This window comes from Alternaria novae-zelandiae (genome assembly GCF_023758075.1).
Source record: "Alternaria novae-zelandiae strain BMP 2774 chromosome Unknown scaffold_11, whole genome shotgun sequence".
NCBI classification, from domain to species: domain Eukaryota; kingdom Fungi; phylum Ascomycota; class Dothideomycetes; order Pleosporales; family Pleosporaceae; genus Alternaria; species Alternaria novae-zelandiae.
In genome coordinates, this window is record NW_026056971.1 from 522,956 (window position 1) to 546,352 (window position 23,397).

At 53.2% G+C, this 23,397-nt stretch overlaps 7 protein-coding genes across 7 annotated transcripts; 2 read left to right on the forward strand and 5 right to left on the reverse strand.

Moving 5' to 3' along the window:
• Positions 1-82: 82 nt before the first annotated feature.
• J4E88_005964 (uncharacterized protein) lies at positions 83-832 on the forward strand (the record flags this gene model as incomplete). Its single annotated transcript, XM_049399595.1, has 1 exon — positions 83-832. The coding sequence occupies one exon, from the start codon at positions 83-85 to the stop codon at positions 830-832; it is 750 nt and encodes a 249-aa protein (XP_049254608.1).
• Positions 833-2,871: 2,039 nt separating this feature from the next.
• On the reverse strand, positions 2,872-4,153 carry J4E88_005965 (uncharacterized protein; the record flags this gene model as incomplete). The annotated part of the gene is made up of 2 exons (XM_049399596.1): positions 2,872-3,992; positions 4,147-4,153. 2 exons carry the CDS (start codon positions 4,151-4,153, stop codon positions 2,872-2,874), a joined length of 1,128 nt encoding a protein of 375 aa, XP_049254609.1.
• A 1,901-nt stretch (positions 4,154-6,054) lies between these two features.
• On the reverse strand, positions 6,055-6,936 carry J4E88_005966 (uncharacterized protein; the record flags this gene model as incomplete). Its single annotated transcript, XM_049399597.1, has 2 exons — positions 6,055-6,323; positions 6,387-6,936. The coding sequence occupies 2 exons, from the start codon at positions 6,934-6,936 to the stop codon at positions 6,055-6,057; spliced, it is 819 nt and encodes a 272-aa protein (XP_049254610.1).
• A 448-nt stretch (positions 6,937-7,384) lies between these two features.
• J4E88_005967 (uncharacterized protein) lies at positions 7,385-12,229 on the reverse strand (the record flags this gene model as incomplete). The annotated part of the gene is made up of 1 exon (XM_049399598.1): positions 7,385-12,229. One exon carries the CDS (start codon positions 12,227-12,229, stop codon positions 7,385-7,387), a length of 4,845 nt encoding a protein of 1,614 aa, XP_049254611.1.
• A 354-nt stretch (positions 12,230-12,583) lies between these two features.
• Positions 12,584-13,190, forward strand: UBC13 (Ubiquitin-conjugating enzyme 13; the record flags this gene model as incomplete). Its single annotated transcript, XM_049399599.1, has 4 exons — positions 12,584-12,636; positions 12,694-12,786; positions 12,826-12,965; positions 13,015-13,190. The coding sequence occupies 4 exons, from the start codon at positions 12,584-12,586 to the stop codon at positions 13,188-13,190; spliced, it is 462 nt and encodes a 153-aa protein (XP_049254612.1).
• Positions 13,191-20,441: 7,251 nt separating this feature from the next.
• J4E88_005969 (uncharacterized protein) lies at positions 20,442-20,732 on the reverse strand (the record flags this gene model as incomplete). Its single annotated transcript, XM_049399600.1, has 2 exons — positions 20,442-20,552; positions 20,613-20,732. The coding sequence occupies 2 exons, from the start codon at positions 20,730-20,732 to the stop codon at positions 20,442-20,444; spliced, it is 231 nt and encodes a 76-aa protein (XP_049254613.1).
• Positions 20,733-21,665: 933 nt separating this feature from the next.
• On the reverse strand, positions 21,666-23,386 carry J4E88_005970 (uncharacterized protein; the record flags this gene model as incomplete). The annotated part of the gene is made up of 2 exons (XM_049399601.1): positions 21,666-23,120; positions 23,174-23,386. The coding sequence occupies 2 exons, from the start codon at positions 23,384-23,386 to the stop codon at positions 21,666-21,668; spliced, it is 1,668 nt and encodes a 555-aa protein (XP_049254614.1).
• Positions 23,387-23,397: the final 11 nt, after the last annotated feature.

Genomic DNA, 23,397 nt, shown 5'->3' on the forward strand with positions numbered 1-23,397 from the left:
GTCATCTCGGTATCACTTGTTCGGCGTCTTGCGTCGCAGAAATCCCTCGACTCACATCACGCCCACCTGAGAACCTAGCATCATGTCCGCCTCAATAGCTTGTAAGCCTCAACAAGCCGGCTTCTTCAGCCGGTTCCGTCGCACCGACTCCGTCATGGGCTCACCGACAGGCTCTGCTACGCCTTCCCTAGCGCCCTCTCTCGCATCCTTGAGTCAGGACAACGACAACCTGGCTGCGACCAACACTCGCCTACAAAACCGCAACCAAGAGTTGACGCAGCAGTCTGAACTCAATCAATTGCTCTTCCATCAAACCTCCGAAGCGCTCATAGAGAAAGAGAGCGAACTTGTGGAGCTGAAAGAGAAGTTTCGCGACAATGCTGAAGCTACGAATGAGACTATTCAGGCTCTTGGAGAGCAGCTCCAGACTCTAACCGAGCAGTTGGAGGAATCGCAGGACAAGGCTACTGCGCGTGAAGTCCAGCTAGTCGAGCAAATAGACAGAGCACAAGACACCGCTACCGATCGTGATGCTCAACTAGCTGATTCTGAAGAGCAGCAACACCAACTCTCCTTGGAAGCTGCCCATGTGCAGTCCCCGACCCAAGAAGACGTCGACGACTTGATCTGGGCCAAGCTCCAGGACAGGAATAAGACCATCCACTTCCTGCGTTGTCGCCAGGCCAAGTCTGACAAACGCATCCAGAAGCTGCAGGAGCGTCTAGAGGTTGAGCAGAGTGTGGGGAGGGATTGGGTTGAGACTATCATGATGGTTAATATGAAGGTTAGGGCGAGGGCGAGGGAGGGGAATGATGCTGATGCTGGGGTGTAGATGTAGGTGATACGGTTTAATGGTATGGTGTGGTGATTGGCATATGGTGATCGGGCTAGACTGTATTTACATAGTGCACTGTACATTTTTCGCAGTGTGTCAGATCTAATCTTCGTCCAAATCTTCACTTATTAGTTCTTCGTTATTCATGCTCTTCTCTCTACCTCTCCTCAACGCTAGCATCCATCAAGCCCCGCTCATGCTGCAATGTCCGTAGCACACTTCACAGTAACACCCTCGACGTCAGTTCGCTGCGCCTCCTGTTCACTTCCCAACAAGATGACTCCGAGATGTCACGTAAGGCGAAAGACGCCACCAATGTATCGCGTAGTCACATGATCCGTCATGTACTGCTGTTGGGTCAATCCTTGTTCCGTGCTGGACGCCACCAATAATGCCCCTCAGGCACATCACATACAAACACCTGTGTCGCTGTTGAGTCGCTCGAAAACTACGATAGCGTGGTCGACTAGGTTGATGCCTGTTGGTGTTGGTGTTTCGTGGCACACGTAGTGGGCTGTCAGGCGCCTGTCTTTGTTGTGTCATCGCCCGCCTTTGGTCTCCGAGACTCCGAAACAGAATGTACCTGCATATATGGCCAATTCCAAGATGTATGTTCCCGCCGTCTTTGTGCTCATTCGGCTCTTTTGCCGAGTAGGTGCGCAGATGATCTGCATGCTGCAGGGTATTCCGAACGAAGTAAGAATTGACGACGGGTACTGTATCCATAGAAGATTATTTGCCCCGTTTGCCTTATTTGAATGGTATCAAAAACCTGGTCATGACGCGTGTGCCTTAGGTGGCAGTGTAACTGGATCGGTTGAGCTGGCTTGCTTGGTTGGGGTGCTAAGGCCCTTGTTTGATGTGGGATTGTTTTGTGGCGAGACACAATCGGAGGCCACTGATCTGTGTGTTCCTGGAAAGTGTCTCGAACTGCGATAGCGTCATGCGGTATTTTCAGTCCGCTCTTCCGTCATACCTACTGTCTGGCGCTTGGTCGTCGCGGCAGTCAAGCGAGAATACCGAAAGCATCCAACGTTACATCGGCCGAGCTGTACCTTGTTTGAGCAACGACCCAATACTCGACCCTGGCGGCGCATGCTTGGTCAACATGATCACGGGATCATGGTAGCTCTGTTGCTCATGTGCACGCCCGCTGAGTATCGGGCGGCTGCAGCTTATTAGCTTCCTTGGGTGGAGGACTGACATGGATGACGACGACTTGGAATGCAAGCCGCAGACGGGACCTTGCGGTAGGATGTGATAAGTCGCATGATCGACGTACTGAGCCAACTCTAGTTGCATTAGATGTGTCTGCAAGTTCTATCATCGGTCTTCCAAGCATGGATCATGCGTTCTGTAGCACTTCTGCGCTGTAAAGCGGTTGGCTGCTCTGACAGCAGGCACTACAGTCTGTGGCTGCTATCTGACAGCCCGTGTATTCATGACTATAGTACTGTAGCCTATAACGACGTGCCTTAATTTCGAAAAGTTTATCAACATGCAAGCCACCTCGAGGGGAATACGTAGTGTATGTCGTGCGCGCACGTTGATACTGGCCGCCCGGGTGACGCATGTGCGATGGTTTGAGCGCACAAGACCGGTGAACTCGATTGGGCCGCTTTGAAACGAAGTACAGTCGTTGATATCTGAGAGTTGGTGGACTGACTTCTTATCGCCAAAAGGACGGCTCAGTGTGATGCGAATGAAGGTCCATTGGAGTAAGGTCGATATGTATTACGGCAATATGCTGGAAGCATTGAGTGTCTTAATGCCGTGCTGGAGCGTCAGATATGAGTCCTCCAATTGGGCTTTTTGGTCCGAGATTGAATGCCGCTTGAGCCTGATTCTGAACATTGTTGAGCGATATGGCTAGTTTCGCACCTTGTACCTCGCAACGCCAACTCCAAAAACAGGCATTACGAAGCAAACCCAACCTTGAAATGCGAACATTAAGTTTCCGAAGTGAGAACAACATATGTAAGATCTGTTGGAATGGCTGGTGAATGCAGAAACATGACTGGAGGCCTGATTGTGGTTCAACCGAGGAGGACCTCCCATTCCCACTCTTTCATGACGCTCAACCAATGCAAGCGGCTTTTGACTGTTACTCCCGAATTCTGGGAGTCTGTGGTACCGGACGGTATCGGCATCCCGTACGGTGTTTCTCGTGAACCGAAGTCGCGATCGGCGTCGTAATCATCGGGATAGGCGTCGTTCTCACAAATAATGGATTCGTCTGATGAGAAGCTGTCGCTGCGCAAGTGCTCCATATTCATGGTTGTACGCTCAAGCGCATGATTGTCGCGTCGGTTCCAGACTTCTTTCGTGACTTCCAAACATCGCTCTATGATCCCCAATTTCATTCTGGTAGACATCAGAGACCAGCGATCTTTGACCCATTCCCGATCCTCCGGCTCAGTCATCTCACAGCCAGCAGCCATCAGAGGATAGATATGCACGATGATCGAACGTGAGCGCGGATGAACGGTAGCCAAGGCGCACAGTACTTTGTGTGCGAGCACGCCGGGTGGCTGGGAAGGAACCTCAGGTACGGCTTGGTGAAGATAGAGCAGTGTTGCGTATTGATAAGCGATCGCAGTCTTGATAGCGTCTTGCGGACTTGTTGTCTCATCTTCTGGTTCTTCAATGTGAGAAGGCGGGGTCCATTCCTCGAGTTGAGATTTCAATTGCACTGCTTGCGATATGATGGTGGGTCCGTTGCTATCGGATCTCCGCACTTTCCTCACCAGATTGGCGACCCGACCAATGATGGGGAAGAGCGTGTGCGCGCAGCCCATCAACGGGTCAAGAGTAGAGTCGGTGTCTCCAGCAGCATATATGCTTTCTCTCACATTGTCGACATCGTATGCGTCGTCTTCGTCAGCGGAAGTAAGGCGAGCAAGAACGTCCATGTAAATCCAAGTGTTGCAAAGAAACTTCAGCCGAGCCCATTCTTCGCCTTGCTTTGGCATGAGACGATGGTTTATGAGTGCTTGATTGATCAAGATCTTAGCTCCTTTGATGTGGTTGATGCCGGTACTGATATGCTGGTCCCAAGATTCGGCAAAAGCCAGAACAAGTGTAGTCGATATAGCTGCGTCGACACGCATGTTCTGAAGTCCAGCAGCCAATGCATGTACAGCGCTCCGCATATGATCTATACCCTGTATGCGCAAAGTAGGCATATCTCTTGCCTGATGGAAGGAGGTCATCGATGCGATGGCATGGTAGAGTGCGGGACAATCTCTCGTTAGAGGCCAGATGAGAGTCCGCCATGGGTTCTCTGTAGGCCCGTCCTTCAGTGACAGTACGCCGCATGTGTCCCTATGATAACGCCGCGTGAGTGACTCTGCCGATGTCATAGATAAATGTAACTGGGCCGGGATCTTGAAGTCGGGAGAATTCGAGGAAGAGCCTGATGAGCTTGGTGTCGTGGGCGATGGTAGCCACATCACGCAAGCTGCAGACTCGTCCATCTTATCGCGCACAACTTCTTCGTCGACATCGTCATCCAATGGCGCTGGCGGCGTCATACCAGAGGGCTGATAGAAAGCTTCATGCTGAGACACAAAGGAAGAGTACTCCTCCGGTGGCACATTTAGATCTGTTCCTGGGAGTAGGAGGTCAACTATTCGGGGAGATTGGCCTGACGAAAGGCTTGAGTCAGTATTCGTATTGGCCCGTGCAGTAGTCGTACTTTCGGCTCCAATAATGCCAAATGGCTCGAAAGAACCTGGCGCATATGACTCCACTGGTGATATTGACTGAGAGATGATGAATGGCGATGTTGTCGGGACAGTGAACAAGTTTCCCATAGGTGCCAAGGGAGGATGTGGAAAGGCTATTTGTATGGGTGGATCATGCGTGAAAGGGTATGAGTGTTGGTGCGGCGGATAGTATACCCCAGGGTGGGACGGGTTCCCGAAGGTGCATTGATACTCCTGGAGACCGTATTGTCCCTGGAATTGCGAATACACAGCTGTTGGCGTTTGGAGGGACGGACCTAAGCCTGTCAGATGCGTATCAGTATGGCTGTGTCAACACTAACCTTGACGTGGATTGATGGGCGCTTTGCTCGTAGTGTTCAACTCGTCATAGTGCTTCCATTTGTAATCTTTGGCGTAACCGCCGCATGTTATTGCACGTCTCTCGCATTGCTTGCATGAAGGATGTCTTTCGTCACATTTCAAGCGCTTCGCCTTGCAGGAAACGCATCCTGTACACAGGTCAGTATAGTCACAGGTGGAAGCAGGTCGAGTTACGCTTATCATGTGGGCGATAAGAGTTAACGCAGGGGAAGCATACCATTACGGCTCTTGGACTGCTTCCTTTTGGTGACGCCAGAGGTATCGGAAGCTTTGGTTGCCTTCTTCTTCGCGGAAGATGATGCAGATGACACCTGCTTAGCGGGCTTGACGTCGATCGGAGCAGTGTCGGATGATCTCAGCACGGATGAGGATGACGAAACAGTGATAGCCTCAGCCATCTGCCGCGGAAGGTGCGAGCGTTCGGTCGCTGGGCGAATTTGTCGGCGGCCCGAGATATCATATGCAAAACAACAATTGACTAGCTACGCAGAAGCGAGAAGAATCACCGGAGGTTTGGTAGATAAGCAGGAAGGCAGCGGTATCTAAAGTGGAGAAGAAGCTGGGGAGATGCACGGCTAGTCATTAGCGCCTTACCTATCGGGTTCGCGAATCACGCGTGGGGTCCGGTTCCAGCATCTTTCTTCACTCTGCGCAATCGCGAATTTTCTTTACCAAGGTTTGTGCTCAGTGATATGCGGCAGTAGCTACTCGAGTCCAGTATATTGTGCGATGGCTGACAATTGGTATTAGCCGTTGGCTGGGATCGTGGTGCAGGCCCCCTCATCGACGCTATCCGCATTCGGAACCCTTGCAGCCGGCCGTGAACCGCTCCACGAACGGCTCAGCCCTGTTTCGGGAGCGACGCAAAGCCGTGGGAGATCCCGTGGAGCATGTATGAGGAACGCATTCGCTTTGGGAACTCTACGTCAGGGGGCATAGGCCAGGCCTACTTGGAGCCGGCCTCTCTTGGTTGCACTGCGCACAGAAGACACAAACAGTAGGAGGCTAAGCTTTTTCGTATCTCTATGTCGTCCTTCACAAAACGGAGATATGCCGTGTAGGTCTCAAGCGACATGTAGTGCCCCAGCGTCTTCACACTCCTCTGTCACCATCTGAGCCCATAACCAGACTCTATTGATCTGGTGGCAAGAATTCTACCTCTCCTTTGTCCTCGATCTTATACGTGACATCGTCGATGGTAACTTCCTTCTTACCTTCTTTCATGGCTTTGATGAGACCAGGAGCTGTAGCAGCGACAGCAACCCCGGTAGCCGTGCCCGCAGCGATGCCGTTGACAAGTATAGCGCCAGCGCCTCCCGCTGCTGCGCTTTGGAGAACAGCAAAGGTACTTCCAGCTGCAACACTGCCAATGCCGGCCTGTGCGCCAGCTGCGGTAGATCCTATGAGACATGTCAGTCAATCACACAGCATACGGTTCCTGGTCGGCATTTGAGGGAACTCACCAGCTGCAACACCCGCGGCCGTGAAGCCCACCATATGCAGAATACCATGTGCGGCCGCGATACCGAGAGGAGCAGCGACAACACAAGCGATGATACCTGCAGTCTCTCCTGGATGCTCCTCAATCCATTGCTTGGTGTGCTCTGCGGCAATACCAATCTGCTTTCCAGCCTCTTGACCAAAGGCGTCCACATGGTTCCACGCTTCTTCTAGAGCAGGTCCGACCTGTTCCGCCGCGTCGTGTCCGAACGCTTCGACGTGTCCGTACGTCTCTTTGACGGCATCGCCCATCTGCTTTCCAGCTTCTTGTCCAAACCCATCAAGACCCTTGCTAGCTTCTTCCGTAGCACCACCGATATGCTTGCCGGCTTCCTGACCAAAAGCGTCGAGATTCTCACCAGCTTCATTTACGGCTCCACCGATGTGCTTCCCTGCTTCCTGGCCAAATTCATCAAGGTTCTTGCCAGCCTCATCCGCAGCGCCACCCATTTGCTTTCCCGCTTCTTGACCAAAGCCGTCCATTGCCTTCCAGGCGTCGTTGAAGAAAGACATGATAACCGATTGACCGAAGAACTGAAAGTGTATGTATTTTGCTACGATCGGTATCAAGAGGAAGCTTCTGCGAAAGCGTGAGATGAGTGAGGTCAATACAGAACAAGGTGCACGCGTGAAAGAGGAAGAAGCCGACGCGGGGCGGTATGGTGGTGAGGCGAGTCTTTTGTTGTTTGTGCGACGCAAAGGGTCGGCTTGACAAGCGCTGGGATGAGGAGATGCATGCATGCAGTCGTGCGATTGGACGGACCGGACAGGTGGGTGCATAATAACTCCCTGCCATATATGAAACTACAAACAGTAAAGTACAGCTACTATTACATCGACAGAATGTACATGTGACGTCATATAAGAGCCGCGCACTATGCAAACGCCAAAACAGCAAAGACGCCTAGGAAATCGAACACTCCAAATGCCGAAAAGGGTATCTCCTCTCGTAGTCCTACAGTCAATAGTAGCTCAACCCCGAAGCCCTCACCTTTTTCTTCCCTTTCTTCTTCTTAGCCGGCGTAGGACTAACCACATTACTGCGCCCACCTAGCCTCTCCTTCCTCTTCTCTTCCCCGCCATTCATACCCGCCATCTTACTCGCACCGCCTGTCATGAAGTCACCATAGGCGCTCTCTGCATATAACGCAGGCGTCGTAGTGCCGCTGGGTAACCACTCGCTGCCTTCTTCCCATGCGATACCAGCAGCGTTCGCTGCGCGCACGCCTTCAATGTAGGCTTCCATCCTGCTGCGCTCATCGTCGTTCTCGAGGCCACAGCCACATCCGCAACCGACTACACATTCACCGTCGTCCATGCCGATCTCGTCGTCCATGCACTCCATGTGTGCGACGTGTCCGCATGAAGGGCAGAGGTGGAAAAGACCGGAGACGCGGATCCAGCAGATACTGCAACTGTACACGGGGTCCAATTTGGTGGGCTTGGATGATGTAGTGGTGATATTGGTGCGCGAGCGTCCGTCACGCCATGATGAACCGGCTGAGACGGTTGATGTGCCTCGTGAGAGGCTGGGTCGGCTCGCTCTGCTGGGTGGGGGTTGTAGTCGATTCTGTCCAGGCGACGTGTCTAGGCCGGCAACGCTCTCGTCTAGCTCCTTCGTTGGGGTTGGGACGGGTATTGAAAGTTGAAGATACTGCTCTGTTGGAATGAGTGTGCTGAAAGACGATAGACCCTCTTCTGATATACCGCCAGATATCGTTCCAGGTTGGAACTCCATTGCTTCGGGGTTAAAGGAGAAGTGGTGAGGTGGTGCGCCCGGTGTGCGCTTCATCTGCGATGTGGTGGGTGTTGGCGGAACTAGTGTTGATGAAGCTCGAGATAGATGTCTTGATGTCTTTTCATCGCCGCTTTCGTCGGCGGATGTCTTTAGTGCGAGCGATACTGAGCCATGTTTGAGACCGGTACGAGGAGCTTCAGCTGGGAAGTATGACACAAGGCCATTGAACTTTAGTACTTCGGCCCGTATGCTGATCAAACCCCAGCGGCTCAGCATCTCAGCATACTGCTCGCGCCAAGCCCGATGTAACCAGTCTTTACTTGTGTCTAGTAGTGGCCTACTGAAACATGCCTCATCATCGAACTGATCTTGATTCTTGAGCGTGACCTTGATGCCTCCTCTGTTACTGACACCATCTCTAGGTTTGTCAGACGGGCCACTTTCTTTTGAGTTCGCTAGTCTGTCGCCACCGTCATCCTCGACTCTCTCGTAGTCAGAATCTGAATCCTCTATGTAGTTGACATTGACTTGCTCTGACTGTCCGAAGCTTGCTCGCTTGCCGTGCTTTGAGCGTGAGGTTGAGAGATTGTTTTGATCATGGGAGTCGCTTCCATAGAATGTGGTTGTGCCCCAAGTAACACCACTGGTGGGTGCTGAAGTTGAGAGATCGTCCATGCGTGACCTCACTGGAGGTGAAGAGGACATTGCGTTTGCAAAAGGACGCGACAATGCGGCAACAGCACTTGCGAAATTTGCAGCGGAGCTTTTTTTATGCGCCGTGTGACTTTGCTCTGGCGATGTTCCGTATGGTGTGTGATTAGCCGTCTGCGCACTCCTCATTGTAGACGCCCTGGACAAGGCGGGAGGCGTGTTACCAGTAGAGTATGGCGTAACAGATTCGGAGCTGACATGGTCGCTACCCCACGGGCCATTTGAGCTTCCATGACTGCCGTACGTATCGAAATTCTTGGCCAGTCTTTGCCAAGCAAACTCGTTGGCCGGCGTTGCAAAACGCGATTGCGATGGCGTAGATGGAACAGAAATTGTGGGCTGGAACAAACTCCACGCAGCATCCACTGAAGGGAAGTAGTCCAATGAAAACGCTGGTGCTTCCATGGACATAGGCAGCTGGGATTGTCGCATCTTGGCCATGGCTGAAGTGACACCTTCGCGAGCAGCCGGTTCTGCAAAGATACACGACAGCATAGCAAGCATCTGGGTATCTGCTAGGCGTTCGAAATGGTCGAACAGTGATGGTATCAACCACGTGACGACAGTGTGATGCCCCCATTTCACGCGAGCTTTGAGCTTAGGATTGGCCACGGGATCTGCCTCGTCGAATTGTAGGTCCAGCCCACTATCCTTGCGTTTGATTCTCCTAAGAGCTCTTCGGGCGAGTACAAGAACTTGGTCCCTCCGGTACTTTTGAGGTAATATTTCCAAGGGCACCTCATTGCTCAATATCAGTTTGCAAAGGATCCAGATATCCGCGAGATCATCATAGCCGTACTTCCGAGCTACTTCAGAATTGTGCTCGCAAATCACTGGTCCAGGTCCAAAAATCTTATATTCCTCAGCGAGTTCACGTTTACTGGGTACCAGATCATCTGTGGCAGAAAATAGTATTGACACCGTCGACTTGGGCTTAGCCGCCTGCTTTCCTCCGCCAGTCGAAGAGGGTATTGAGTTTCGCGACTGGAAGCGGGATGCCGACTTTTGCCAAGCCAGCGGTGGCTGGAAGTTGCCTATATGTGAATTTCCTGCATGGTGGGAGTCGGACGAGGAAGATAGGGTGGAGGATGTTTCCCATGATCCAACGGAGGAGGATGGCGACGACGCGCCATCGGAGGCTCCCGGATGACGATTCGTGAAGCGGCCGAACGAATCGAAGATGTCATTCTTCGAAACACCCTGTCGGAGGTTCCTGGTAATTTGGAATCTGAAGGTATCTGCGCCAGGCATAGATTTTGCTACGGGTATCCTTGCGACTACAAGGGACCCATCTACCGAGAACCGTGCAGTACACTGAACCGGCAGCGGTATGTTGGCATTAGTATGGGATGACTGCATGACGTCATCAGTAAACTCGCCCTCTTGGTCTTCATCCTCACTAGAGCTTTCGCCAGGCAGTGGTCCAAGGTCTGCGAGAGCGTCATCATCTCCGGCTAGGTCTAGGCTGTCGTCCAAAGCTCGTTCACCCAACGCATACGAAAGGACTGCTTCCAGGCCCTCTCGCTGCTGGTCTGCGCAGGTTTCCGCAATACGGTGCATGTTGTTCGTCAATTCGTCTTGGGTTTCTTTGCTAATCGCCGCTGTCGTTCTCTCAAACTCAATGTGCAAAGGAGTCGATATCCTGCTAAGAACGGAGCCCGATTCTTCCCTTTTGATTGCCCTCGGGTAGGAAACTGGGAAGTTGATTGTGAAGCGAAGAAACACTAATCTGGGTTCGTTTGTGACTGCATCCCAATCACCCCATGGACCGCTGAAGGAGACCTTGATGCGTCGTCGGGGAATATCGATTTCTTCAAAAGCAAGCTTCTTGTACTTTTGGCCTACCAAAGCAATCTCTGCACCAAGGTCGTTCTGCTCCTGAAATGGCTGCTTCTTATTACGGTCGTGATGGTTGGTGGGACCATGGTGGTCATTGATATCGTTGTGGCGGTCACTCCCGAATTTGATGCCATTAATCCACTTCATGTGATTTACTACACGTGGATCATGTCGCCGAATCGGGCGAGCGGTCATGGTTTCTCGTGGAATTGTCTCATGTTGAATCCGAGGATGTGTTCGGTCATGGTGGCGCGGAGCGTAAGCGTCTTCTTTCAGTGAGTAGTTCTGGAGGAGAGTGGAAAGGTTGCCTTTGCGTTGTCGGCGAGGTGGGCCGAACTCGTCCTGAGTGGTTGTGCTTGTGGTAGTAGGAATAGGCCCATCGCGATATGAAACATACGTTGCACCTTTTCGCGTCCTGCTGGGCTGTTCGACAAGTGGTTCGCCTTTACGGTGGCCGACCCACGCTTCCAAATCTTCCGAAGAAAGACGGTGAAGTATGAGTTGCCTGTCAGTGCCATAAGAAACCAACTGAAAGTCCCGGTTGTCGAACCCGTCCTCGGTAGAGCCACGCGTGCGCCAGAGGAACTCGCGAACTTGGGAATCAGGGGCGTGCTTGGGAAAGTTCGTAGCAGATGTATTGGTGAAGGTTGAAGGATCGCTACCATCAACGTGCTTGTACAGCCAAAGAGAGGAGTTGCCACGTTGCGGCATGGCGAGGATACCGTGTGGAAAGGGCGTGTGTCGCGCTCGCCACACAGGATAATCAGTGCGAATAACGCGGCGAGGAACAGTAATGTTGTCTTTTAAGCCTACGTTGTTCCAGAGTTTAATCGTCGCGTCGAGTGAGCAGGTCATGATCTTGTTCGCGTCGTTGCGATTCCAGTCAATGCCGTAAATCTTGGTCGTGTGCGCGGTGATGGTAGAAAGAGGATTGGCTCCATGACGAGTGTCCCAGATGTGAAGGTATTTGTCGTGAGCACTTGCGATAATCTTGTCGTTTTGGCGGTTCCACTTGACTTGGGTCGCTCCTGCGGTATAGTCGGCAAGCTTCAGCGGCGCCTTTTGGCTGCGAAGATCATGGACGAAGACGAAGCTGTCGACACCACACGTTGCCAAGAGGTCTGGATGATGTGCAGAGAAGTTGATGTCTGTTATAGCTCGGTCATGCGCGCGTAGTGTATACTCGATAGGCGCTTTGTTGTTGTTGTAAGGCATAGAGAGATTGTACACAAGCGCAAGCTGGTTTCGGGTCGACGCGATCCACTCGGCGCGTGCCGCGAAGGGAGACCATTGTACATCTGCGACATCCCATGAAGACTGGTTTGGTATGATGAGGGGTTGAGACCACAAGTTATCCAGATCTATGATGCGAAGGCCATTCTTGCTGGCGAGTACCACGTCGCGTCCTGCTGGGCTTATGCTCGCGGCGCCGATGTCCTCGTCTACATCTATCAAGACATCGTCGTCGAATGTTGGCGATTTGAATGCCGACGATGGCCCACCCCCTGTGGCCGCCATCTTGGGCGTTGGCAAACTTGGCCGCGATGGATGAGGGTGAGAGTGTTGGTGTTGGTGATAGCCCTGGCCCCTTGGCGCGCCTCCCCAGCGATGGAGATGCCGGCTGTTGGGCTAGGCCTCGTTCGGCAACGTCGGTGGCATGCCCGACCGATTACGCAAGGTCAAACATCCAGCCCGGGAGGTTTAGCGCAGTGGCTCTCACTGTGAAGGCGCGGCATCTTCTTCTCTTACCTGGAGGAACAAACTTACATCCTCCAACTAGGCTTCAACGACTGTCGCACTCCGTACTCGTGAAGCATATCTTTCGCGACCACCCCTCCTCTACCTGACGAGTTCTGCCCCGCCTTCTCAATCATGTCGCTGCCCAAGCGAATCATCAAGGAAACCGAGCGCCTGGTCAACGAGCCGTGAGCATGTCCGCTATAAGAGTCTCCGTAGATTTACTAATACAGTCACCTGTGCAGTGTGCAAGGCATCAGCGCGACACCTCACGACGACAATCTCCGGTACTTTGATGTCACCATCGACGGCCCCAGCCAATCTCCTTATGAGGGTATGTTTGCACATGCAGCAATCTTCGAGTCGTGGCTTACAAGTCTCGTAGGAGGCGTATTCAAGCTCGAACTGTTCCTCCCTGATGACTACCCCATGACGCCGCCCAAGGTTCGCTTCCTCACCAAGATCTACCACCCCAACATCGACCGTCTAGGGCGCATCTGCCTCGACGTCCTCAAGAGTAGGTGGAACCCGACCTTGCAAAGGGACGACCTGGCTGACATGTTTAGGCAACTGGTCGCCCGCGCTCCAGATCCGCACCATCCTCCTCTCGATCCAGGCTCTCTTGGGCGCGCCCAACCCTGACGACCCTCTCGCGAACGACGTTGCGCAGGCATGGAAGGAGAACCAGGCACAAGCCATCCAGACGGCCCAGGAATGGACCCAGCAGTATGCGAAGCCATGAGCGTCGAAATAGCCAAGACCACGTATACTATGCGGTTAGCACAGGCAAGATCATGGTGTTGCCTTCGGAAGACACAATCTGAGATAGCAGAGGTGGGTTCTCCTGCGGCTATTTCCCGGCGATTGTGGAGCGAGTTAGCCTAGTCTAGTTGACTGGCTTTCCGCTACTGCCCATTTCTTTTGTACGATACTGGCCATTGATTGCCTTGCAAGCCTGGCGTTGGATGGACGATTGGAGGCACATAACCCTATTGGCAGAGCAGAATTTCTGGTAACTCTGTTCGCCGAACCTGACCAGGACGAATAACATGGAAATGAATAACGATTCCAATACCCAAATCTGATTCGCTTCCATCGTTGACTGAATGTGTGTGATACCGATCGTGTCTCTCTTATCAAGCTAATACAGCACGCGTCTACTGCGGACGTTGTAGTGTTCCCTATATGGAAAGTAGCTCCTGCCTTTCCAGTTTTGCATAACATAAACGCCGCATGTTCGCACGTGTGGTTCTGCATGTCTTGGGGCTGTCGTACACGCTTGCGTGGGAAAGCTTCCAAGTTCGAAGTGGATGGCGGGGGTGCTCGCGAACGCTACTCCCTCCTTGTGGCGGCCCAGCTTGAGGCGCCGGACCCTCTGCCACCACACCCAAAAATACTCGGAAATCATTTGTCCTGCTGTCGACGATACCCACCTTCTTAGCAGTTTCGCCTTAGGCATACGCAGCTTTTCGACTGCGCAGTGTGCGTCTTGCTGCCACGACCCTTTCTCAGGCAGATATTACCTTGTCGACTGATAGGCTCCGCTCGTCTTCGACTCCTTCTCGACACTCCTGCGCGATGGAGAGTAGAACAGGGCGATGTCGTCCAGCTTCGCGAAGGCATTTGGGGGTGTCTTGGCTGCCATGAAGTGGCCGTCCTGGTCGCGGCAGACCGCACAAATTCATCCCCACCCTCCTTACCGCCACCATCCCCCGTCAACGAAACGTACAACGACCGCATAACCCGCGAGCCTCTCCGAAAGAGCCGCCCTTCTCGTGATAGATGCGCCCGGTCGTACATGGTGCAGCATATACCGCAGTCGCTGCCAGGGAGCTCCGCGATGCTCTCCGAAGGGGCACGGAGGAGCTTCTAATGCAGAACGACTCACACCGCAGACGATGCGATGGCCTTCACGAACAACAGGCCGACTGTTTGAGCAGCTGTACAGGACGCGCCGGCGTATCCAAGTATCTGCAGCACTTGGGCGCCTCTGATCCTTTCGCCAATCAGCCTCGAGAGCTCAGGCGGAGCTCCGCGACAGTCAACCGCAGCCTCAGATCGCGACCACTTTGCACCCCTCTGCCATGCCGACACTTATATGGATACGCGCTTACGGCTGAAAGTTACTGCAAGCTCACACAGCATGCATCCTTCATTCGGGAGAAGTAGAGCCTGCACTACTTCGCCGGGCACCTCCGAAGCCACGGACAAGATCGCGACGTACATACCACGCAACGCCTAAAGAATCTTCGATAGGCTCCGGGGGCTTGATACTGCATTGCGACTGCCGATAAGCTGACCGGCAGCAACCTCACAACTGACATGCGGCGCCGACTGCCCCTCTTCTACTTTGGTCGCTGATGAACGGCAACGCCTCTGTTCACACCGACCGTTGTGAAGACCTTCGATTCTACGACACGATACGGACGCTTCGCCCATCCGCAAGCGCCTGACCCCGCCGCCACCCTACGCCGCTCGATCCCATTCCGTCACGATGCCTGAACACCAAGTCGTATTGATCGAACAAAGGTAGAGGCTAGCGTTCTGCCTCTCTCACAAACGTGGATCTCGGGTCGGCGAGTTTGCCGTCGAAATGGCGAGAAAAACGTCAACAAGAGCAGTGCGCCATGCATCAATAGCAAGATGGGAAACGCGAGGATGTCGTGAGGAACAATGCATTCTCTGGCTCCAGAGTGGTCGAAGAGCAGATGATGCTCTATTCGACCGGTCTCTACTGGGTTTCGCCATCGCTCAAGCTGGTGTCATGATTGCTACCTTCTTCAGGCTGACGACAATAAGCGACGAAACTCGGCGGTTGCTGCGGCGCAATACGACGACGATCGGAGGCTCGAACGAAACGATTGCCGGCGACTAGCATATGCCATGTAGTCGATGTCGAAAATGGACAACACGGCTGAACAAAGAAACCTGGAGACGGAGTTCTGGCATGTTGCGCGCCTGAAGGGCCACGACTTTCGCGGACCCTATCAGAGAGCGCATGCGTTCGATCATTCAAGCGGAAGGACGCGTCAAGGCCCTCGTGCTTGGGGTATTTGCGCATTCCGACAGCGACAGGAAGTTCGGCAGCTGGACACACCGCTGGCATGTCTCGACCCGGCCTAAACCTTCACAACTTGGCGAACTTTCGGCTCTTTTGTATATGGATATACACCGCCATCTTCTTCTTGTGGCAAGGCTACGGTGGCGGTCGTGGTACCATGGTCAGCGCTGACCGCGTGGCAAACATCGACAACTCATTTCGTCGACGTGTCCTACGGACGATCTTGTCATCATTCGAAGGTGTCATCGAGCTTGCTGTCGACAAAACGACCAACTGAAGACCCGGATGTGCATCTCCGCATCGTAGTCAAGAAAAGAATCAAGAATCAATGACTCGCAGCTCTCCTAGACAGGATTGAGTGTTGGAGTTGATCGACCATATGGTAGCGAGTCTCAGAGATGTTTCTCGATTTTCGATTGATCAGACCGGTTCAGGTTGACCTCCAATTTAGTCGCGCGAGTCCTATATCAATCCCGGTCTGACCGGCGTTCGTCGTGGCCGGGAGAGTCTGCGATGCCGGAATACCGTTGCAACACAGACCAAGACTACAACGGCATGAATTCAACTCCGATGCGACATAGGACCACAAACATGTCATGACCAACTCTTTGGCACAAAAAGAAGTATGGACCGGAGTCGTTGCCGGCCGCAACCTAGACTTTCAGTTAAGGATTGAGTACCCTCATTCGACAGCGAGGATGGTCAAGAAGCGGAGCGCTCGTGTGCGCAACGTTTTGACTTGGCTACTTCACTGCATAGCCTCGACAATGGCGTCTACTGTCTGGAATGTCCGTTACCGAGCGTCAGACTGTCATCATTACCCTTAAGTCGCCGGTTGCGGGGAATGACTAGCTAAGACCTCACATCAACTCTTTGCGCCAGACGGCTTGACAAAGACATGTCGGCAGTGATGTGCTGTGGCCCTCGTCCCACGCTTTGCCGTAGCAGATTTGGGGTGCACTGTGGCCCGACACCTACAGCATGGACTAGAGCAGCTCGAGACACTGCCATAGTGAACGTGAGGGTTCTACGCATGCGGTTCATGAACCTGTCTTGACGCTCTCGCGTGTTTAGCAGGTGTATCGAAAGACATGTTCATCTCCTTCAATCTGTTGATCCGTTGCTGCGATGCAGTTGGCATACCATCAGACAACTAAGACGGCTCGGACCAAGCGTCGAGGGAAGACACTCAGTACTCGAGCCAGTCATCATGCCAGACTTCGCGGATTCGAAAGGCCGAGGTAAGGTAATAGTACCTCGCGTAGGTTGCCAGTACTTTGCCCTTGTCGCCAGGACATTCATCCTTCACACTGAAGAGTTTCGGTTCGCTTGCGTTTGCGTCAAGCGCCGTTGTTCAAGTAAGAGAAGGTTGCTACGCGAAGTGGGTAAGAGGCGCAACAAGAGGTTCCCTACCCATAGTAAGCGGTCAGGAGACTCGAAGCCTCCGCTCATACCTCTTACCACTCATTTGTACCGTTGCCCTTCTGGTCTTGAAGTTTTCGTTCCTCGACGCCTGGAGATGTCCTTCGATCGTTTCTCTTCCTGGCCTAAGAATGTTGCCAGTATATCAGCCTCCCAGATCCAGCGCTCGCAGCGCCTTTATGCCCCCGGTCGTACGATGAGCATTCTCGATGGTTGTATGTTCCTCGGTCCTTGGCGTCTCGGTCTTGCCCTCAGCCAGCGTGTGAGCGATGCAGACTCCTACTGTGTCGCTGCGATAGCCCCATAGCCATCTGCTACAACGGCCGTTGGCGCATCGCCGCAGATGCCTCGGGAGGTGGTTTCCGAGATCGGTCGTACCGGTGTCCTGCTTCGTGGCTTCTCAATCCGTTCGAGGTGTGGTAGTGTACGGCTCGAGCGCGCATTGTGCGGAAGGAGCGCCCGACTTTTCTCAAGTCTTCGAGGAAGGGCCAGGGGTCAGGCCGTGCATGTCGAGCATCTGCTGTCACAACACTGTCAGTCTTCGTAAGCCTACGTCTTCATCAAAGTCCTCAACCCTGGGGATACGAGTTGAGTGCAGGCCCTTCCGAAGGCGCTCCGAGGCCCAAAGGTAACAGTCTCTCCTGCCTTACCTGGAGTGGGTGTGAATTTCCCTTGTCTTCCTCGGTCTCTGTCCTTGTCTGCCCCAAATCACTGCGAGAACGGCGTTGTACGCCCCTTGGTCCACTTGAAGACTCCCGCGGAGTGCGTTGTGGCGAATGCGGCCTTCCGGCAGCCTTAAGAAAGGAGCTCTTCGCACGGATGGTCATGTGCATTTGCTCTATCTTTTGGCAATACTGTCCCACACCCCTGGTTGGAGCAAGTGTATTGCAGTCGTCGCGTCCGAGAGGTGCGAACGAGGCCGCCAGGTGACGAGAGATACTTATGATCGCGGGGATCTCGTTCGAGGGGTCGCCGCCGCCGTCGCGAGCAGGGAGCATTGCGGGCTATCCAATAGTTCCCTGAAGGCTTGCGAGAGTCAGCGAAGGCTCGCGAGCTGAGCGCTTGACCATTGTGTGTCGTACCGAGTGGTGTTGAAAACTTGCCGTTGCGCCGGATGTCTACGATAGGCGCAGGCTGTATGAGCGATACCTCTGCTGCGACGAGGGTGTTGAGTACAGTTTACGCTTGCCTGCTCTACGTCACGAGGCTGCTCGAGGTGGTTGCCGGCTTGGTGGTTGTCTTGCTGGATGCTGCCCGGCGCTGCCGCCGCTCCGGAGGTCCGCAAGAGAGGCAGATTGAACATCTGCAATGCCGCTTCTATTTGCAGGAGCTGGATGCTAGATCTCCCCCGAGCAATAGTATGTCGCTCGAGTGCGCAAAGGTGGCGTGGTGGTGGTGTTGCTGCCGTCGAAGGGAGGCAGTATCAAGCCAAACTTGCGCCAAGGCTCACCACCGAGCCATATGAGATGCAGCACCACAACAAGCTCCACTGGGGGCGATTGGGATAGAACTCTCGTGGAATCGAGGTCCAATTCAGCTCAACGTTGGCGCAGGGTGATCTGGTCAAGGAGATGGGAGGGAGTCAAGCTTGTGGTCACGGAGAGGAGTCTCAAGCGGCAGAGCAGCCACCCCAACAAAGTCGAACATCAGATGAAGCATTACAATGCAGACCTGGTGCTCCCCGTCGCCTAGAGGCCCCCTGCAACCCTGTCGTCGCCCCGCCTTAGCGAATCGCCCACGTCGCCGCCCCAGAATCCAAAATGCCATTGGACCCACCCAATCTGAGGTCCTTGGGGTATATATATCAATTAAAACCTCTATCTTCCATCAAATCACACCGGGCGACCGTTCTCGGTATACAAAACGAACTGGCCCAGCGGTCTAGGATCTGGTTAAGGTACGTCCTGTGTTTCCTTGATCACATTGAGGTTCGGCAATTCGACAACGTGCGGTGGGTCGATCCCCCATGGGATCGGCTGGGTATTGGAGTTGGGCATCAGGTACGTCACTGTTATTTCTTTTTGCCATTTGTTTTTTTTTTTGTTCCCCCGCATAGTATATTGTCCTATGTGTTCCAACCTCTTTTTGCCAGTTCTTCTGACTTTGAAATGTATGGTGGGTCGAGCGTTCATGCTGATTATAGGTATATTTGTTGCTGATTTGTCTCTTTTTGCCCTTTTTTGCGAGCTCTGTTACAACGCTCTCGCTTTAGTACACCGCTACAACCTTCACACAGCTATTTCTGGCAACTAGAAGAGCTTCCTCGGACTTCAGACGCACATCTCATTGCTCATACTTTGCTCATAAGCATAGCGAGCTTCCTAGGTATCTGCGAAAGAGTTTGCGCTGTTGTGGTGGGCTTTTACAGCTCATCTTACGGTATCGCGCACTCCCAACAACGCGTCCGCTCCTCTCACTATTATGCAGCAAGCTGGCACAGCTGCTGCAATATCGTGAGAAGCAGAGGAGACTTGTCTGCGATGCACTGCGCGTAGGGATGCGACAGCATACTGCATTTACCGCAAAAGCCGCTCATTAAGTTCATGGGCACTCCCGCGGCGCGCAAGAGCTCCTGTTATTCCGATTGCCATCATCAACATCCGACAAAGCCTCCACTAGAAGGCGGAGAGAAGCGATATAGTATTCGCGAGCTTTGGTGCAAGAGGCAAGCTTTTCAGGATTAAGATGAGCTTTGATATGGCTTGAAAAGACCTCTGTACATCTGGTGTTGTAGTCTACGGATAAAATATTAAGTCTGGGGTTGAATGCGCGGCGTAAAACAAATGCACCTCCCTCTAGAACAGCGGCTTGTTCGATGACAGGACACATGCGAGCACTATAGGTGAGCTGCCGTCTCCGAAGGCAAGTTATATCTTGGTAAGTAGTTGTAGAAAAGCGCAGCAATGTACTTAGTATTCTTAGACAATCGCAAAGATCACATGCAATACAACAAAGTCATGCTGAACCAAGCTTCAAGACAAACTAATTACATGAAGAAAGAAGGGGTATGTTACATAGCGCGTCCAATAAACCAAGATCATACTACTCAACAAATCCCAAGTCTTGAATCATCCCTTGCTACATCCACCGCGCATTATACGACTCCAGCGCTTGAAGCGCATGCGCGGAAAACACTATATCCCTCGTCTCCTCGCCTTCCCCACGCGACGTCAGCTCCTCTCTCCCGCGGCCAATGATCACTCCCGCAGTCGGACCGATTCACACACCCATCATGCACATGCAAGCCCCATGCGCGCCGGGACGCGCAAACCAAGTCCACTACATTGCGAAGCGCCATGTGCGGACAGAAAGCGATGATGCGCTCTTCGTCATCGGGGTTGAAATGAGGGAGTTGGTGTAGTACCGTAGTGATTAAGGTTTTTGGTGCAAACATTCTGGCGTTCTGGCGGTCTGATAGCGTGGTGGTAGTGCTGGTGGCGTCTTCTCCGTCATCACATGTCGAATTGTCTTCTAATCAGGACAACAGTACAGTAGGAGAGGGCGGGCGATTCAAGCGCGACGGCTTTTGCGACAGTACTTTTCTGTGAAGTCGGTTTCGAGGATGGCGTGTTCTGGGCTGGAGGGTGTGGGTGGTGAGAGATGGGCACATGTTTCTGGCATCTGTACGTTGTTAGTCTTCGCCATTCTGCGTACCTCGTCCATGTACTCGAGGAGACCTACTGAGCAAGCTGAATCCGAACGCGGTCGAGGTTGCATGTGTGCTTGTGCTTCGAGGGCGCGCATTTCGTATGTATATGTTATGCGGAGGAGGTCGTGGATTGTCAGGTGTGTGGTCGACATATTGAGGTTCGTTTGTTGATGGGATGGTATCGCTCTTGTTCTCTTTCTTGCAAGCTGTGGTTTCGACGTCGATGTTGATACTCGATGTTGAAGTCGGACCGGTGCTTTGTTTATATGATCCCCGTTCGTCCTGTTACGCCTCTTTTCGCTGCTTGCTCACAAACACGTATGCCGTGATTGGTCCGAAGAGATGTGCTTAGGTACACAAAGTTCTAGATGTTGCTCGGACGAAGACTTGTACGCCTCCAAAGTTAACGAAGACCGTAGCAAGACTGTAATTTTAATGGTTGTGAGAAGAGGTGATTGAATGACAAAAGAAGGAAGCGACAACGTCTAGGGAAGCTTTATATCGAGACGCGCCCCCTCACACCAACACCTCATGCACATGTTGTGCACACATCAGCTGGTGGCGCTAATGGTCAAACCGGACTAGTTTCACCTGAACCAGCGAACGAGATCCCCGGAGCCGACATGATGCAGCGGGCGGGGGTCTGTGCGCGTTCACTCTCGTTGGTGGGCATGAATAGCCGGGACATACGCTCATGTGTCCGACAGCAAAATCGCGGGTCGCGCTCTTTCGAAAGACCGATGTTGGCTGTTATACTGTTGCCTGGGAGTGTGAGACGAAGATGAGGCGGGTTGGAGATGCGGCTTTGATGGTTTCACCCGGGATGGCGCTGTTAACGCCGAGAGACCCGTGGACATGTCCGAGATCACCGAGTAAGCCCTAGAGAAGAGCCAAGGCAGCAATTTTGGAGACGGTACAAGAGTTCTGTATTTGAGGTGACGGGGCATTTGCATACACCAGAAGGACACGTTGAGGCGCTTCGAAGATGGACACGCTACCTTTGTGGATGCAGCCCGCTCCTCTTCCTTTCTCTTTCACTCCATCTACTGCTACCACTACTACTGCACCTACGCCTAAGCCCACGGTTACGTCGCCGTCTTCCTCCCCAACGCAATCAAGCGTCCCTGACCGTCAACAACAAAAACCTTCCCATCGCCAAACACAGGTCTTCCAAACTTCACCGCACCCTCCACCTTCGGGAGCGGCAGCTCAACCAACGTCCCATTAACCGGCACTGCCTTAAACGCTCTCAGTCCAGCCTGCACATCCGTGGCCCACACGATACCTGTGCCAGGCTGACCTTTGTTGCTGATGACAGTCGGGAGGCCAGCACCACCCCAGTGTCCGTTCAAGTCGGAGGATTTGCCAGCGAAGCTGAAGAGCGAGGACGATGCGTTCGGAGTAAATGCATACGCGGATAGAGCGGTATTGCCTGGGTTGACGTAGATATAACCTCCTTCTAGCGGATAAGATCCAATCGCACCAAAGACCTCGCCTTCTAAAGGGATAGTCTGCAGGATTCCATCCGTACCGTTTGTACCTTGCAAATACCCACCCAAGCTGTCAACTTCCGTCACGTACATCTTCGGGTTTGTAGAAGTGGCTATACCGATCCTCTTCCCACTCTTAGTCTTGAAAACATCGCCATCAAGGACAGCAAAACCCCCACTCCCAATATCCTGTCCAGAGTCTATTTGCCAATCCGACGGACGGAAGAAATCAACAAGTTGAATCCCAGCACCGCCAGACTCATCAAGTGTGATACGCGCCACGGTTTCCGAAAGAACACCCAAAGACTCGTGGCCCTTCCTTGGCGTGACATCAAGCGTTGCAGCCGTCGACCCGCCGCCATTATCAATCGTGAAGAAGACGTCCTTGCCATCTGACGAGAGACCCGCGCCAGCCTGCCAGATGCCACCCGCGCCACCCCCATGCCACGCTGTCCAGTCGTCATTGTACAGACTCGCGTTTCCTGCTTGCGTAGTCCACGTATACGTATTCTGCGTTGCGAGATTAACAGCGACAACGCTTCCGGTGTAGTTGAACGCGTCGCACAGCCCGCCGAACCCCGCATACAGCACATCGCCCAGCAACAGCAGCGCAGGCCGCTGCAAGACCAGACCGCCGAGAAAAGTCTTGCGCATGTCGTTATCAGAGGGCTGGCCATCTATGATCATGGGGTATTTGTAGAGATCTTGCAAAGTGTCTAGGTATACGCCGTAGAGATAGTAAACGGAATTCAGAGGCGGATACGCGCCACCTGGCTGTCTATAGTCCTCGATGTAGCTTTTGACATAGAAAAATGCGATTTCGTTGCCGTCTTCGCGGTAGATGACTGGCGTGCCCATTATGCCTAATGTTTTGCTGACGTGCGTCGTGCAATACGCTTGGTCCATTGGCCATGGTGGAGCGACTTGGCGCTCGTTGAGTAGCTGCCCGGTCTCTGCGTCGAAGGTTCTGATGCGATTCTCGGTGGACGCGGTGAAGACGATTTGGCGGCCGGTGGAGGAAAGCGTGTGAACGAGAGGGCGCGCCCAATGCTGTGGTTGTGTTAATGATGGGTCAGAGGTGAGATGCAGCGAGGGCAATTTACTTTCTCGTCCGGGTTGAAAGTTGCGTTCCAGAGCTGTGTAAAATTTGGGAGGTCTGAGGGCTCGATGTTGTGATCGCCGCCGAGATAGGATGACTGGTAGATGTCGGAGTCTTGGGGCGAGTCAGAGGGTGAGCCTGTCCTTTGCGCCGTCGCAAACGTTACAGCGCTAGCTAGAGAGACGCAGAGCGCAAATGTGCACGTTAGTGAGCGCATCTTTGCCGTCG